Raw genomic sequence first — 18,269 nt, 5'->3', positions numbered from 1 at the left:
AAACCTTGCTACTATTTCGGTTATTTCCATATCTTGATTATCAAGCAAAAACAGAACCTTAAAATCGTCAGGAATCTCTGAGAATTGAGCTAATATAGGATACAGAAGATGGCACCAGATAAAAGGGACATTGAAGGAGAACATGGGGGACAGTTTCAACACAGTCCTTCTTACAAGGACAACACCTGCTGGAGTAGGGGATTCCCTGGAATCTGCCAGAGAGAAGAGCAGAAGGAAGGACATTAAATCTGTCCAAGGAGATGGCTCTGCGCAAATTTGGAGCGATAAGTTGATAGAAATATACAGCTGGAAGATTTGCATTTGGAACAATCCCTAAATTTAGGGGAGAACAGGTTCTGTTGGCCAAGCTATAGAGAGTTTGCAACTCTGAGCCCAATAAACTAGCTTTTATTTTTTAAAAAGCCTCAGGCTCAGAAAGCAAGGATCGAGATTCTAAGGGTAAATTCAAGGAGCATATTTTGGCTTCGGTGTGAGATAGCCAGCTAGAATTGGCAGATTCAGAAAGTAATTGATACAGATAACTAGAGGGGTCAGAGTTGAAGTGGAGTTGCAGCCAAAATTTAATGGTGTGGATCCATGCCTTAGAAGCCATAAAATTCTGTCCACACTTCAAACATAAAGCAGCCTAATGTGTAAAATGGTTCTCGACATCTAGTTTTCTTTTGCGTTGGAAGGACTGATGGTTTTAGAGCAGACATGTAGCTCCTGTATTTATGTAACAGGGTGTTGTCATCTTTCTTGTGCAACCAAGCAATGTTTATTTTTCCTGCTATAGAGAAGCATTATTTAAAATTGTCTTAATAACTATGAGCCTTTTTTGTGGTAAGCTCTGAGTAAGTATGATTAGGCTGTGAATTTCACCTTGCTCTGATGGGCTCACATCACAATAAATGTGCATAGGATTATAGCCTCAGCCATTAAGTAAGAACGTAGCATATCTACAGAGCAAACTAAACAGAAACTGACATACTTTTGTACTGCTAGGATCATATGGACAGCATGAGGTAAGGTTTTAGATAATGTTCCTAAATTGTTTAAGCACCTGGTCGAGTTACAAAATGTGTTTTAATTGTTATGATAACCAGTTAGTGTGTGCGCTTTGAAGACGGACCCCATCCTGAACACTCTGTGTACGTTAGTTAAGACTAACTACCACCACTAGAGGAAAATCATACCTCTGTGGTCCTGAATTGGTCTTTCCCTGGGATCGACATTCAGAGAAAGATGGGAGAGGAGACCTGCCCACACCCCAAGAAGGGAAGAAGTGGTTCTTTGTCTTTGCAAAACACTACCCCCTCCCTTCTTCCTATACTTAGACAACCAGATGTTGGAAAAATTTAGCCAAAGATGTGCCTGAGACCCTCAGTTTCTAGTTTTTAAAGTTTATTCTGAGCTTTGACAAACAACAGAAAATTAGGGGAGAGGAATACAAATCCAAAAAGAAAATCAGAGTATAGTTTCCACCTAACACAAAGCAAATCATTTGTAGTCTCCATACAAGCATCTCTTGTATGGTGGGTGACTCTTCCTCATATAATTTTAATGGCTTAGTAGGGGAAAAGTGGGTTGAGCTTGACCAGTCAGAAAGTGGGAATTAGTATGCAAATATTACTTCCAAAAATTCTCTACCAGCGATGCTGAGTTCCCAAGATCAGATGAGTTTTTGCTCTCTACATTTTTGTAAAATGATTTTATTAAAAATTTCATTATAAAACACAAAAATATGAACACAGTAATGCAATCCATTATTACATTTAATACAACTACAGAAAGAAACAAAGAAGCATTATAATAACTCAGAATGAATAAGAAAACATTTTCTCTCTTGCCTTATTATTCTAAAACATTATAAATGATCCAACTATGGTCACTTCCACACTGTCATTTTTGTCACTCATTTGTCCCTATTGCTTCAGGGTTTTCCCCCCCCACCAATGAGTTTTGCTTTCTCTAGTAGTCCCAGAGGGAGCAAAGCATACGTGGAAAAGGGGGGGGGGACCCAAAGCAATAGGGACAAAAGAGTGACAAAAATGGCAGTGCGGAAGTGGCCTATCAATAAATTTATCTGAACATTGAAAATTATTTCTCTGGGTCCTTGGATAATACATTAATTTTGTCAATGAGGAAATATTCTGCACATGGTTGAAGCATTCACCTTCAGAGAGAGCTTGTAACTTTTTCCATTTTGCTGTTGTTGCCAATTTAGTGGAAGAAAGTAGGTTCATGTTCTTCCCGGAGATACTCACCAAGAGTATTTGACAACATCTCTAGGTGTTAAATCCTTGGGCACATATTTGGGCAGGATTTGGTTAGTGAAATGAAGTTTTGCTTGGTGAGAATCTCTGTTCTTAACAGGTAAAGAAGGCATGATTTGGTTAGTGAAATGGAGTTTTGCTTGGTGAGAATCTCTGTTCTTAACAGGTAAAGCAGGGAGAACAGGTACTTCTCAGTGACAGACTTGTTCCAAAAACATTTATTTCAAAATGGGAAGCCTGACAGAAATCAATTCATTTCCCTTCAACGAAAAATTCCATTTTGATTATCTTCCTTGTGGTTGTCTATGGTTGTTTTAGTCCCTTGTCTAGGTATTTGTACATCTATCTCTTATTACCTCATTGGACATTTAATACAGATGATAAATGTGCTATAAATACAGAATGAGTTAAAACTATTGTGTAAAAATATAAAGGGGAAATCACACACATGTATTCAATCGGTTTGGGTACAGTCCTTCCAGAACTTCTTGCTGTGAACCCTTTATTGAAATGAACAAATGTGATTGAGAAAAACTGAATTGTGTCAGCTGTGGATTCTTAGGAGGTTTGCTTGTTATTCCAGACTCTCAGACACTCAGAATCTGTCCTTGATTCTAATGAGTGAAATTGGTTGGCTTTGGAACAAGAGGTTGTAAAGCTGCAGAATTCTTAGCTGAAAAGTAAATGAGGGTAGAATCTGCTTAGCTGCAGTATCAGAACTGCACAGAGTGACCATGATTAGAATAATGATATAAATGGTGACAGCAGGCAACGTATCAGTCCCAAATGTCTGGACTGTATCCTAATCATCTAATAAAATGCAGTAGTTAAAAAAACTAGCTTAGGGTAAACATGTAGCTTGAAGAATTTTTCATAACAAATCTGCAATTTGCACATATGCATAATATTTGAGTTTATATCCATTGTGGCTTAAGGCAAAATGGAAAGTAATGAACAGTATTTTACTGTGGTATGGAAAGTGACCTCTTCCTTTGTAAGATACAGAACAAATGAGAATTCTTTAATCAACACATAAGTGTTTGCTGTATTTACTCTGAGCATGATTATCCTTGTGAGGAATAGATTTACTTAAGAAAAATATATCTGGTGATGTTAGAACTTCATATTTATGAGAAATTGTTTTATATGCAATATTGTATTTATTGTCTGATTGTCTTACTGAATTATAGCCATATATACTGTCATTTATTGTCTGTCTCACTGTTTTCTGTTACATTTAGTACACTATAAGAGATTGACATTTTGTTACTTAGTGTATTAAAAGTAAATAAAAAATAATTATATGCCTTCTCCCTACCATCTGTAGGGATATGTACAGAGTTGGGATTAGATGACTGTGATTTAGTCACATTTATTTTTATCTTTACTCAGTCTGTTATATTTACATATGCTGTGTATGCTTTTTATTTTCTTATTAAACTTCTTTTCATTTTTGAGAAAAAAGAAGAAAATTTTATCTGATTTCTATGTTCAAAACAGGTTAAAACAGCCAGTGAAAAAATTATCAGGCATAAACGCATCATCATCATCATCATCATCAATAAAACTAATTCAGAAAGCTTCAGTTCAGTAAAAAACAACAAAGGCCCAAAGAAGCAAAAATCAGCAAAGCTTCACAGGGTTACTTTTTTTAAAAAGGGGTGATAAATGCCTGTTGAAACAACACCACACGTACACACAGTATGTAAACTTCGGGGTAACAAACAACATAAGTTGTAGTGTGGTAACTTAGCAATAGAGCTGTAAGCAGAATTGCCCTTTCTAAATAGACAAGCTGGTAATAAACATGGGTGGGAATATTTTGCTTTTCCTGTATTAACAGATACGGCTTTCTGATATGAGGCTTCCATTTAATTTGCAGGAGTTGCTGGGTGTGTTTTGCCACAGATGAAGATGACAGAACAGCCGAGTGGGTGAGACCGTGCAGGTGCAGAGGCTCTACAAAGTGGGTTCACCAGACTTGTCTGCAGCGATGGGTGGATGAGAAACAGAGAGGGAACAGTACAGCTCGAGTAGCTTGTCCTCAGTGCAATGCAGAATATTTAATAGTATTTCCAAAGCTAGGTAAGGAAAGTAAATTCATTTCAAGAGCATAACTTCTTTTGATATTCATCACCTTTTGTGAAAATTTGCATAATGATGTATTTCACCCTTAGTATAAAATGCAAGAACAATTAGAGAAATATTCTCTGTTAACCGTTAACAGAGCGCAGCACAACTGGGCAAAGGAAACTATAATGCTGCATGGACATGTTCACGCCATCTCCCTCCACTCTTTTGAGGAGGAAGGATTGCACAAATCAGCCCTTCACACATATGGCTTATATATAATGTACAGAGCTTCCACGTTACATTTTACTTTGTATGATAAGAGGTGCTCCTGCTTCTCTGACATACACATTGGAGCCATGTCTTATTGAAGGCGAACTGACTCATTGTATTCCACACAAAAAGTGAAAAACTGCTGAAGAACCAAATGCATGACAGAACTTCTCCACCTCCCCATTCCAGCTGCAACCCACTGAGCCCCCTGGAAAATTGCTCCAGGGGATCAGGGGACCTTCACAAAAAATGAGGGTGCAGTATGGGTTTGTAATGAAAGGGAGGAATTGGCAACGTTCCCTACCACTAATGCAAGTATTGTCTGCTGATATGAGTGCTGTTAACGCTGATGGAAGAATACCTTTGGAACCAACCCAGAATATATAGAACATGAGTACAGCATAGATGATAGTCAACTGTTGATGGTGGCTGTGTGAAATTCACATTAACTTTCATCTAACTGCTAACACTTCCAATTCTGGCTTCGGAAGTGATTTGAATATGTAAAACACAGCTGTGCAGGTGGTGAGGTGAGAGCAAGAGCAAGAGCAAACTGAATCAGAAAAACTGAACCATTACGAAGTCTCACACTGGTTTTAATTTTCCAACCGAGGGCCCAAGACAGTTATGTTGTGACTTGCTGTTTTTATTCAATTTTTTCATCTTTAGAAACCACTTCAGATTGGTAATCTTAGCTGTATGCCAGTCATAAATGACAGAGAGTGTCTGTTCTTTAGATAAGTGTTTAGCCAAATTATGTATATAGAAGAGTCGCCTTCCAGGGAGGTACTCATTATAGTAACTTTGATACTTGCCTTCTTCTTCAGTTTCTTTATAGCTTTTTAACTTGGAACTACCAAGTTCACATCCTTCATTTGAAAATCTTGTTTCTTCTTTATATTATAGGTCCAGTCGTTTACGTCTTGGACCTAGCAGATCGCCTTATCTCAAAAGCCTGTCCGTTTGCTGCAGCCGGAATAATGGTGGGCTCTATCTACTGGACTGCTGTCACTTATGGAGCTGTAACAGTGATGCAGGTTCAGATAAAATTTCTAAATGTTAAATTATTATAATCGAGCTGGAAACTGCTAGAGCTTTGCTGAAGAAACCCTTTTTTTGGTAAGGAAGAGGATTCAGAGAGAGGAGTGGAAAACAATATACTAGGCCTGGCTCCGGATTTTTTCCTTTCTTTAGTAATATTTTTTGTCTTCCCTCAGTCCCTAATTTTAAGTGCACATGTGCTTTCACAGTTTACAACGAATCCTATCCAGAAGAGATACTTGTATTTAACTTCTTTTTTCCACACAGTAGGAAATTAAATGGCTCGCATCTACACACATTTCTATCCATTTTCGTTCCACAGTATCTGGGGAGAACTGTGCAGAAAGTTGTTCACTACATGGAAGAAACTGTTGATATTTGGAAGAGGAGCAAATTCTTCCTCTCCTTGAACTTTTCTCATGTTGCTTTTGAATATGATCTGAGGTTTCTCTTCTGGTTTTTTTTTTTCTCCCTCTGACCATGCATCCCTCATAGCTGTAGTCAACTTCTCCCACTTTGGTTCCATCTCTTCTTTAGGCCATTGGAGCAGCCTGCTAAATGCATTCCTAGCAGAGGGTTCCAATGATGGTAATACAGCGGTCTCTGCATAACTCTTGCTGTTGGTCGCCCTTTGCAAAGGAAAGCCCTCTGCAGCTGCAGAACTGAACTTGTGGGCCCAGTTTACCTTCCCCCCCCCCCCATCTTATAAATGTGGATAGCAGTCTAGATTAGCAAGATTATGGTACTAGGTATGTGTAGTCACACTAGAATACTACAGATTTTCACACCTGCCTATGTGTTCTAGGTTCAAGCAAGATTTTGCTGACCCTGGTGGAGAACAAAAACTTTCAATATTAGTCTGTAGAGATCTGGCTGTCCTTCGCTTTGGAAAACTTTCCAAGGGCCTTGTCTAGGTGATTAAATGATAGTGATTGAAGTAACATTGTCTCCCTATGGTTGGCTAGCTTACCATGAAAGTTTCAAAGGAACTTTTTATGTTATAAGTCTAACATAGCTTTACAAAATAAACCTGCTCATCAGTTGCTTGCTTATAGCCACATTGGGTCAGTCAGTTATGGTAAATGTTTCACCATTTACTATTCAAGTGGCATTTGAAGGGTGCATTTTATAAGCACAAGTTTCAAAACACACTGTGACTTAAATCACATCTTTTAAGGAGTTGCATTGCTGGATCAGGCCAAGAGTCAGTGTAGTCCAACACTTCATTTCTGACTGGGGTAAGCCATATGCTGTTGCACATTCACAGGTAGGTGTGATGCCACAGTATATCTGCTTTTGCCCCCTGCATCCATCTTTTTGAATTCCTTACCTTGGTTCCTTCGATGGCAGACATGTTTCTGAACAGGGCCTGTCTTATGTTCGTCCAAAAGCTGTCTAGAAAGTAGTTTGAAATTATTCAAGTATCTTGCATACCAAAATCCCTTTATGTTAAGGATGGTAGCTATGTGTTCTTGCTCATACCAAACACAGCCTAGCTGTATTATTGTGCCCCTAGGTAGGTTAACTTCTTGGGCTTAATGCAAATCAGCACTTTTTTTAAAGAACAGCTATATGCACTATAGGCGCTGTGGTGGCTCAAGTGGTTAAGACGCTGAACTGCAGGCTGTGGAAGGTCAGTAGTTCAGCAGTTCGAGACCTGAGTTGCCGCATGACAGAGTCAGCTCCTGTCTCTAGTTCCAGCTCCTGCCAACCTAGCAGTTCGAAAGCAAGAAATTGCAAGTAGATAAATAGGTACCACTTCGGTGGGAAGGTAACAGCGTTCCGTGCGCCTTGGTTGTTTAGTCATGCCGGCCACATGACCACGGAAATGTCTTCGGACAGTGCTGGCTCTTTGGCTTTGAAACGGAGATGAGCACCACAACACTAGAGTCAGACTCGACTGGCTTTCGAGCAGGGGAACCTTTACCTTTATCTTATAAGCACTATATATAATGAATGTTGTGTTATATAGCACTTTTGAATGTTGTGCGTAATCCTTATAACAAGGTGCAAACACCTTCAAAGGCAATCAGTGTTATTATTTGCATAATAACTGCTGAGGGGAAATGGTAGATTGCCCAAGGTCACCCATTGGGTTTGCCACAGAGTTTTTGGTTTATAACTCTTAACTGCTATGCTGCACCAGCTCCTTCAGTGTATGAGTTTCCCATTCAGTTCCCTTAGAGGACATTTATTGCTCAAATGAAGGTTGCAATACAGCAGGTGTATCGCATTTCTAGTGTCACTCTTTCTGCATACTGACAGACATGGTGATGTTAAGCCATTGTATCCTCACAGCACCCTGAGAAAGATTAGGCTATGAGACAGTGACTTGCCCAAGATAATCCCATAGTAGCACATCTGATATTTGTTTTATGTTAAAAATGTATATCCCACCTATGTTGGTATTCAAAAACCTTAAAACACCAAAATAAAGCAATATTTGTAAATAAAACCAGAGATTAAACACAATTGCCTCAGAGAGCAACATCCAGAGTTGCATTCAGACAGTCCATTCTAGTAAGCTCAGAGCCTTCATCCAGCAGAAGGAACCTCTTCCTTCCAAGGAAGGCTCCACACTAGTGAAGTGTTAGTCTTCAGTACGCAGTTCTGATGTGCCTCAAAACAGTTGCCACGTGCCATATGTTTGAAGTAGTGGGGCTTGGAAACCTAATCAGAGACTCACTATCTTTTACCCAACTTCCTCATGGAGTGGTCATGCTAATAAAACAGGAATATGGTCCTGGGTGTTGTGAGCTTCATATAGGGATGACACGATACAAACATAAGAAAGGAAATACCTAGTAAGACCTGAGAGGAATGCTGAAAGCAAGCCCTCACCCTTACAATGGACTTCTGATGAACCTCAGTCTAGCTTGCCTTCCTTTTTCTTCTCTACTAGCCTAGGGAAGCACTGTGAGGGAGGAGGTGAGGCAAGGTGGACATGTTTCTGCCAAGTGCTACTTGGGAGTTTTTGGTTATTTAAGGTTGATGTTTATTCATCAGTACCAACACGAGTGATGGATATCAGTGTTAGAAATAGGGTTTCTCTTAGTTTATTTCCCTGGACATTTCATACTTCTTAAGAAATGATACATGTATTGTAAAATGCTACATTTAACACCATGTCAAGATGTTTAGTAGAGCAGAACTAAATTAACATTGAAAAACCACCTTTTCAATCTTTATTTCTTACTGTTTGCAGATTCATCAGCTTCAGATCGGTCTGTATTTTGTAATTTTGAAGATGATTTTCCTGGGTACAATTACAGGATTTTTTCCGTGCTCTGAATGAGCTAGTTAGTTAAATGCAGGATTTACTTTCATTAAGGAACAGAGGATTATTTGGTGACCTGTCTGCACGCTGTATATATTTTTGTTATTTATTTGCCATGTTTTTATCCCACCCTTTCTCCAAGGACCTCAGATGCATAAACAGTGGCTTAATCCTATAAATTATTGCACAAAGTCAGAAAGTCTTAACAGCTCAGAAAACCTTGACTTGGGTTGGTGCAAGAGAGACTGGTGGTGCCACTAGAGTTGTGCAGTACAGTAGCACTTGGGGTCTCTGAAGGAAGAGAGCAGGATCCTGTTTAGTCTCTTTCTGCAGTATCCTGAACTGTTTGTGTCTGTTGAAGCTTTTGTTACATAGTAAAGCGGGGTCCTCAACCTTGTTGAGCCTTTAGGTAGTTTTGGAATGTTAAGAAAGGCCATGGGTGCCACCACAAAATGTCCATGGGATCACAAAATGGCTATGGAGGCTATGGGAGGCAAGACCAATTGCAAAATGGCTACCACTGAGGGCAGTTACAAAAGGATGGAAGGTCTCAAGCCAAGCACCCTCCTATGATGGGGGCAACTATTTCAAAGGGCATTCCTTGCAGACCTAAATGTGATGCCTTCTGGGGTCTTCTGAAGTATCTCCTGCTCCAGTGAGTTGGAGAAAAGCCAGGATTGGCTCTTTGCTCTGGGGAAGAAACAGGTGTGCACCATGAAACATATAGATAGGCATCATGATGTCCACAAGCTTCATGTTGAGGATCACTAACAAAGGAGAGATGGTTGCTAGAATTGGACTGTACTTCAGCTGTGGCACCTAAAACCGATCCATATGCCTGGTGCTACCAGTGAAGTTTCCTTATAGTGTAAGACTATCATTGTTGACTCCCGAGTGAAGGGCAGGGTATAAATCCAACTCTTCTTCTTGTTGTTCTAAAATAATTATTAAGCCAAAGCAAAGTACTTGGAAGCAAAACATTGCCTACCTGACAAATTAGTAAGCCAGCATTAATTATTTTTGTGCCAGTATAGAGTTAGCAGCACTTGTTTTAGTGTTTTGACTGACACTGTTCTAATTGCAAGTGCTTTTAAATGTAAGCTAGGTCTTCATGTATAGTCATGTTGGTCTGTTTACAACATGTGCCACATCAATAATATCTGCAAGTAAAATATCCCAGTAGTATTAAAAAACAACAACCTGTTGTGCTTTTTGCAATGACTCGTCTGGGAAATGGTCTCATCTTGTTATATGTCTAGATGTTTTGCTTAATGCAGTAATATGTCTTTCCTGTTTGTCAGGTTGTGGGTCATAAAGAAGGCCTTGATGTAATGGAAAGAGCCGATCCCTTATTCCTTTTAATTGGTCTTCCGACCATCCCAGTTATGCTTATATTGGGAAAGATGATTCGCTGGGAAGACTATGTGCTTAGACTATGGCGCAAATATTCTAACAAGCTACAGATACTGAACAGCATATTCCCAGGTAATGTCATAGAACTACAGACAGACTATCTGGGGTGGTAAGACAGGTTTTGATATCTAAAATGTAGGCATTTCCCCTTTTGTGTCCCTCTGCTTAAACATAAAGGTGCTGTCCAAGAAAGAGTGAGCCATGTATATTAGAAAGTGCTCCATCTCTTGAATGAGGATTGTCAGAAATATTGCACTGTAAAATTAAATAATAAAAGGGCATTAATCTAAACAGTATAGTCCAGTATGTGAAAGTAGATGTAAATTGCCATAAATGGTTTTCACGGTATTTCTTGCAGAAGGGAGGTTGTATGAACATGCTCAAACCATTAAACTGAAAAACTAATTGGAACCGAAAGGTTAAATTTATAATACCAAGTGCAAGTTAGTGTGCTCTAATTTGACCGAGAAACTAACTGTGATGGCATTTTTCTTCAGGGATTGGATGTCCTGTTCCTCGTATTCCAGCTGAGGCCAACCCTCTGGCAGATCATGTCTCTGCTACTCGCATTCTGTGTGGCGCTCTTGTCTTCCCCACTATCGCTACGATAGTTGGCAAGTTGATGTTTAGCAGTGTTAACTCTAATCTTCAAAGGACAATTTTGGTAAGACCACATAGTGTTTCTTTTCAGCAGTGATGCTTCGGAGATTTTATTTCAGGAGACGTTTAAAAAGTAATACTGTTCATATAGCATTTATGAGGTAGAAACCATTATCATGCTGGTATCCTTACAACATCTCTGTAAAGTATTCTCCCCATTTTAGGGATTTGGGGGGCAAGGGGGTCAGTGGAGGAGGTTGGCTTCAGGCCATCTGTGGCTCAGTCGACCAGATGTCACAGTTTGCTGTGCTGTTGTAGTTACAGTGAAGGTTGGCAATGCTCACAGGGTGTCCATTGTGGGGAGAGGAAGGGAAGGTGATTGTAAGCTGCTACGAGACTCCTTCAGGTAGTGAAGGGCAGGGTATAAAACAAACTCTTCTTCCTCTTCTAATTCCTGTTCTTCTTCCTCTTCCTCTTCCTCTTCTGTATTCCTGGGCAGCTACCCCCCAGGTCTCAGTAACCTGTAGCTTCTCCAAAATGCAGTGACTCCAGGCCTTACTGACGACTTTGTAGCTTCCTGCGGCCTGTGGAAATCAGCTGCTTCCTCCTGTTGGGGCCTTTTATCCCTCTTGTCCTGGCCACTCACAGTTTCTGCCTCCCTTAGCTTACTCTTGAGCAGTGTTCCCTCTAAGCTGAATTAGTGTGAACTAGCTCACAGTTTTTTAGCCTCCGGCTCACACATTTTTGTCTCAGCTCAGAAAGGATGGCTCTAGAGCAAACTAATTTATGCAGTAGCCAAATCGCTCGCTCACAACTATAAAGTCAGTAGCTCACAAAGTAGAACTTTTGCTCACAAGACTCCACAGCTTAGAGGGAACATTGCTCCTGGGGAGACCCTTTGTCCCAGGGAAACCTCCACACCAGAGGAGGCCTTTAGCCCACAGGGAGCTAGTGCTGGCTGTCAGTCACTCTGTCCAGTCCTTAACTGGCACTGCAAACCCACCTTCCTTCTTCCGCCCTGCAGCTGTGCTGCTGCCCCTATTCTGCCATCATCCCTTCTCTTCCCTTTCTCCTTTGGGGCCATGGCACTCTTTTCTGCCCATTCCTGATTCCTCCCTATATTACTATACAGTTTTAATACACTGGCATCATTAAGTGCAGGCTCACATTTCCATGGTTTCTGGTGCTTCTCAGTTTGTATCTCAGACAGATTTCTAGTTTGTCTTGAGACATCCAGGTGGAACGGATATTAGTGGTTTTGAAGGAAATTGGCATTCTCGCTCTAGAAATACATCCCAATTACACTATTGACTTTCAAATTGATTTCTAGTATTTTGAGTCTTTACACCAGATGTGTCCTCAAGGTGGTTGACGACAGTAAGACAAATAAAATCATTAAAACGAATTAGAAATCCAAAAACAAGAATGCTATTAATACAGCAGATACAGAACGCAGTAGCATGCATTAACAGTCGGGGGGGGGATCAGAATAGAAAGCTGACTGACCTCTACCGCTGGCATAGCTCGGACATACACTGGTGTAAAGAGTGTTTACTTCCTACCTTGGGCGGAGTGCCGCTAGTGCCAACCCAGAAGGTGAGGAGCCTAGGAGTGACCTTGGAGGCCTCACTTTCTATGGAGGCCCAGGTCGCTGCAATCGCCAGGTCTGCCTTTTATTGTCTTTGGCAGATCAGGCAGCGGGCTCCCTACCTTTCCCCCCTGGGACTTGGCTACAGTAACCCATGTAGTGGTCACTTCCAGACTCGATTACTGTAACTTGCTCTATATTTATTGCTGTGGCTGCTCTACGGTATGTTTTCCCCGTACACAGCTGCCGATCCAACAGCCATATGCCGGTGGAAATGTGGGCGTGCCCGGGGGCATGGCATCAGCCAGTTCGCTCCCAAAGCATTTTCAGCATGGGAATGACCCTGTAACAGAAAGCTTAATTTCAGAGCAAAGTTTACAAGCATAGGCAGCAGCTTGGAAGGTAGCCTGCAGCTGAGTGGTCACATGACCAGAGAGGCAAAGAGAAAAAGAGTGTGATGTAATGGTTTTGGGATCTTCAGTTTTGAACTGGAGGAAGGAAACAATGGTTGGAAAAGGTGGTTAACAGCTGACTGCTGACTAGAAGAGGAAGGGGAGAAAGGGTGCTCTCGGATGGGAGGGAGAGTTTGGATCCTGTGAGCTGCTGAGGAGTTTAATGATAGAAACTCTTGGTGTATAACTCAGACACACAATAGTGCTCCTCTATAAGAAATCCTGTTGGGTAAGGGTATACAGTTCTAGCTAGGGACCCACTGCAAGTGAAGTAGTTTAGGAAGACGCTAGACTGTGGGAGAGCTTTCAGTAGAACAGAGATATAAAAGATGGAGTGTGCAGGAAGGGTGTGGTCTGGAAGAAAACAAAGACCTAAGAACAATCCAAAGTTAAAAAGAAAAAAAAGGGAGAACAAAAGAAAGCCTGAACAACTGATTGACTCCCTATATATAACCCTGTCTCCCTGTGTTATTTTAAATAAACTTGTATTGGTGTTTAAAGTGGAGGGTGTCATAAACCTCTGTGTCAAAAAGAGGGTGGACTGGCAGTAGAGAGGGGGAAAGTGTGCTGAGAACCTTCTGCTGTTACAGACCACCAGGAAAGGTGCAAAATTGCGCCGGCAAAAATGCCAGGGCAGCCCATTGGCAGCCATGGTAACTCCCAGTTCACTCCCCCCTACTCAGCTGCAGCCACCCCCTCGGGAACCCAAGCAGCTCAGGATACTGGCCAAATGTGCACCCAATCAGCACACACACCCCGCCAGCCCCACCCCTCCATGCCACCCAATGACGATCCACCCTGCCCTACAAATGGTTCCAGGAGGTCACCTCACAACTCCAGAGGTAGGGCAAGCAGCACAGATTGCTGTCTGACAGCTTTCTGCCGTGCAAGACTTAAGAGCTAGTGCACACGAACCTTGGTGGCGGGCAAAACACAGGGCACCTAGCACCACTGGGCGGGCGGGCACCACTGAGAGAGCAAAATGCCTGACCTCTCCCAGGTTTCAGGCTCCACAGGTACAGCAGCACATCTGCCGTGATCCCAAGGGGCGACCATGCACAAACAGGTAAGCAAAGCACCCTTTTCTCATCCCCCATCCCCCCCCCTTCTTCCACTTTGAACTCAGCAGCTGGGGGGAGGAAGGAGCACTCCCCCAGATGCACAACAGGCAGTTCTTTTTGCCAGGGCAGCTGCTGGGGGAGGGGTCTGAAGGTGGCACCACCGCACCAGGCTGCGTGCCCTGCCCATTGGCAGCACTCCCCCTGCACAAAACATGCCGGTGGGTGGGGAGCCCCTCCAACCTGAGTGCCGAGTGATCCCACTTGATGGCCAAATCCTTTCCTTGCAGGTGCAGAATGCCCTGATGATGCTGACAAAGTGCATTTCCAGATACACATGGAGGTTCTGACAGGATGCTGGATCAGGTGTGGATGGTCTGGATTCAGCCACCCATCGGTTCCCCCTTGCAGCATTGGAGTTCCAAATGGGGCGGCTGCAACTGCCAAATGCCCTACAAGCTGCCAGTGAGGAATGCCAGTGGCTGCTCTACTGTATGTTTTCCCCGTACGCAGCTGCCGATCCAACAGAGAGAGGTGTCACCCCATCCGTGAAGCCAGATGTGTACTCTCTCTGCAGCAGAAGCCGGCCCTTGGGAGCACGCAGACACATCCAGCTTCCTGGCCCTTCCCATCGGGAAGGCACCTCTAGCACCAAAGGACTGAGTGGAGTTCCGCACATCAACACCTTGTTCCCAAACTTACCATTCTGTTGTCCCAGGTTCCCTCTAATAAAGCTCATCCATTGTGTGTATCCCAAGTGTTGATGTTTGTTGCGGACTATAGGGGGTGGGAGCGTGTGGGGGGTGCTGCACAAGCTGCACAGTCCTTGCAGATGGAACCATAGTGGGGGGCCCATTCTGACAATAATGCTGCCACAGTGGCAGACTTAGATGAATAGAAGGGAAAAGCTGTGCAGTAGGCCGCCATCCCTCCAGCCAAAAGCACAGACTGCACACCCCAAAACTGCAGGGCCGTGCCATGAACCATGAGGGGACGCCCTGGGGGGAGAATGTCCTGCCTTGGCAGTGAGCACAGATGCGAATGGCGTGGACACTCCCTAATGGACTTCCCCTGGCAGGGGGCCAGTGTGTGCTGAAGATCCATCCAGGAACCATTGTGCAAACGATGCTGTTGGCTTAAGGGACTGCCACTTCTATGCTCCTGTGCAGCGATGGTCCATTTCAGAGGGCAGTCTCCTATGGAGGTTTGCTTGGCCCATCTGGGTCTCAGCTGCCTTGTAGATTTTTTTGTATGCAAATGAGGGGCTCGGACAGCACATAGCTGCTTGCCCTGTCGTGTCACACCCACCTCACAGCAACACCAGAACAGAATGCAGCGGCCAGCAACATTGTTGGGGCGCTTATTCTCCGATTGAGCCACTCTGTAACTATCCTCTTAGGGAGACAAAGGTGCCACAGCTGCATTGTGGCCAGCCGGCCGGCTCAAGATTGCTCTTCCCATAACAGTAGTATTTTTTTTTAAAAAAAGAATGTACTGTCTAGCTCAAAAATATTCTGAAATAAATGCACTTTGCAGGTTTTTTAAATATGCAGTCATAACTTCTAAAAGAATGTGTAAACCAAGCATGGAATATTTTTATGTAAGAGTAACATTCTAATATTGCATTGTGACAAGGAACCATGTGCCTCATTGTTTACACAGAATTCCTCTAATTAGCTTAACTTCGAAGGAAATGCTGCTTGACAATTGTGTGTGCGTGCATGCAATGTAGTTATATATTTTTTAAAATGTTGAGATTGTATTGTAGGTTTGGAATAATTGTTTCACTTTTATTTCAGGGTGGAATTGCTTTTGTTGCTATAAAAGGAGCTTTCAAGGTTTATTTCAAACAGCAGCAATATTTGCGACAAGCGCATCGGAAAATTTTGAACTATCCCGAGCAAGAAGGAGCGTAAAAGTCTGTCGATGTATATGATTTGTACAGTCTCGTCTGCTGTATTTGGCAGCATTATACCAACTCTGTTGCTTGCCTGCAGAAGTGGAGGTTGGACAATATGCTGCTTATGTGTGTTTTGTTTTTGTGTTCGTTTTTTCTACATAGAATAATAAAGGACATGGCCAGGTAAAAACCTCCTTAGTTATTGAGCCTTATGAATGTGATCTGTATTTTCCTTGGTGCATTTTCTTTGTGGCAGAAGACATCCAAAACTTTTTCTGACAGGCAAATGTTGCCTTCTTTCCAGACAAGAGTCAAAACAGTTGTAAAGTTCATAAGTTATGTGCAGACCATATTGCGTTATCTTTTGTATGCTTATTGCAGTAGATGCACGGTACTTTGCTATGTGGGCCAATATCATAGGACTTTTAAAAGTATACATTTGATGGTTCATTGCCAAGTGAAATGGTGGAATGTCAGTTAATAAAATCCTTTATTCATAGATGTAGCTTAACAATAAACTGGAAGTCAGAAATTCATTCAAATTAATGATAACAGCTGAGTCCATTTTCTGGCTGGTTCATGTAGCCCATCAGAACAGCCCAGACTGATAAAAAAGCGTAAATACGCAAGCCTAGTTTTGAGAAGCACTTGGGATTCCCACAACTTCATTTTTTGTTTAAAGGTTTTTTTTTTTAAGAAACTTTTTTTAGCTCTTTAGTTTTACTGCAAGTGGTTCTCTCTATAACTGACTCTGTGTACCACCTGTGAAATTGAAAAACTGATCCACAGTCTGTTTGTAAAGAGCTGCAATGTTAGTGCTGTGCTGTGGAATCTCAGCCAAAGAGTGGAATCATCCCCTCAAGCTAAATCTAGAAGCAAAGGTTCAAAACCCAGTATTGGCAGTAGATAGCCATATCTAAAAGAAAATATAAATGCTTGGATATGAACACTGAGAATACTGATGTCTAAGGTACAGATTTAAAAGGTTGGACCAAGAGGTAATTTCTATAGGAAAAGGGTTTTCCGTCCGTAGAATGGGACATTCTTTGGCACCTTCTTCTGCTGTAGCCCAAAATGCTCCCTGAAATGCTGCTTCTGGAGGACAGCATAAGTAGCAAATTGGGGGTCTCTAAGGGGTGAAAATGCCCCCCTTCTGTTGGTAGAAATAAACCACTGGATCCAAAGCATAGTTTCTGAGCTGTAAAATGTTTGTGATTCAATTGGCACTCAATACATCTGTTTTGAAAGCGTGTCCCATTGATTTTAGCTGAGCTTTAGATAAGGCAGCCTAGGACTTTTTGGGGGCAGGGGGCTTCTCCAGTCCCTTACAACCAGTAAAAGACTCAAGTACATGACAGAGTTGAGGTGAATAAATGATACACTAAAGTCACACTTTTTTTCTTGACCACAAAAATGTTGCATATTAATATTAAATATCGGAGTTCATTAGTGTGGTTCAGGCTGTAGCCACACAATATGCAGCAATCATCCTGGGTTTACAGGTGGTATTTGTTTTGGCAGGATTAAAGAACCATTAAGTGTCTTTCAAGCTCTCAAAATTATGTTCAAACAGTGTATCTAATGCATGGAGAAAAGAAATAAGCTTTCCTTCTTTGTACGTACTAGTAAATAAGAGTTTTTCACCAGAAATGAAGCAAGTGAGGAAAGAGGCTTCATGTTTGATTGCAATAATGTATGCTAAAGAACTATTATGTTGATTTTTGCATAGTAAGCATTACTTTAAATACTGAAATGTAATTAGAGTGTATAAAAAGTGTATATAATGACCAACTAGTATTCCAGCACTGGTTTATGTGAAAAATATAAAGCACAAGAAGACAATTTAGTTTCTTGTTTTAATTTAGGAACAAAATTGCTATTAAGTTTAAGTTGCAATTGGACTTTTGATATATATTTATATACAGCAGGATCTTACAAGATGCTGACTTTCTATAAGATAGGTTTTCAGTGCTATGAAACATTTTTTGCAGAAATTCTCATGGCAAGGAGGCACCTTCTCAGCAGTCTTCACTGTATATACACCAGCCCTTTGTATCTGCTGGTTTTTAAATTCTATCTTATAGAATCTAACCATGAAAATTAGTGGGTTTGGAATTTGTTCTAATGTAAAATGTTGTCTTTGAAAATTGCTGAAAATATTGTATATCTTATGATTACAAATGTACTGTGAAGAGTATGGAATTTTAATTTCAATAGCAAAAGCATATTACCTTGGTTACTGTGCTGTTAAAATGTTTTAGTAGTGAAATTTATGATCACATACTAGAATAGATTGAATAAAACATTTTTTACATTCTTTA

General features: G+C 41.5%; 1 protein-coding gene across 2 annotated transcripts in view; it reads left to right on the top strand.

Moving 5' to 3' along the window:
• The window catches only part of MARCH5 (membrane associated ring-CH-type finger 5), a 38,585-nt gene extending 20,563 nt beyond the window's left edge, over positions 1 to 18,022 (top strand). The window contains exons 2-6 of one of the 2 annotated variants that reach the window (XM_015410997.1): positions 4,159 to 4,361; positions 5,526 to 5,656; positions 10,239 to 10,422; positions 10,848 to 11,014; positions 15,848 to 18,022. In XM_015410997.1, the coding sequence (XP_015266483.1) occupies positions 4,159 to 4,361; positions 5,526 to 5,656; positions 10,239 to 10,422; positions 10,848 to 11,014; positions 15,848 to 15,964 (802 nt within the window). In that variant the 3' untranslated portion in view covers positions 15,965 to 18,022. Of the gene's footprint in view, positions 1 to 4,158; positions 4,362 to 5,525; positions 5,657 to 10,238; positions 10,423 to 10,847; positions 11,015 to 14,338; positions 14,769 to 15,847 lie in introns of those variants that run through there. The other variant, XM_015410998.1, reaches the window with a different exon arrangement.
• The last annotated feature ends 247 nt before the right edge of the window (positions 18,023 to 18,269 follow it).

Source organism: Gekko japonicus, unplaced genomic scaffold (assembly GCF_001447785.1).
Source record: "Gekko japonicus isolate JY-2015 unplaced genomic scaffold, Gekko_japonicus_V1.1 scaffold335, whole genome shotgun sequence".
Classification (NCBI taxonomy): domain Eukaryota; kingdom Metazoa; phylum Chordata; class Lepidosauria; order Squamata; family Gekkonidae; genus Gekko; species Gekko japonicus.
Note: the sequence above shows the minus strand (reverse complement) of the source record. Positions and strands in the feature narration are given on the sequence as shown.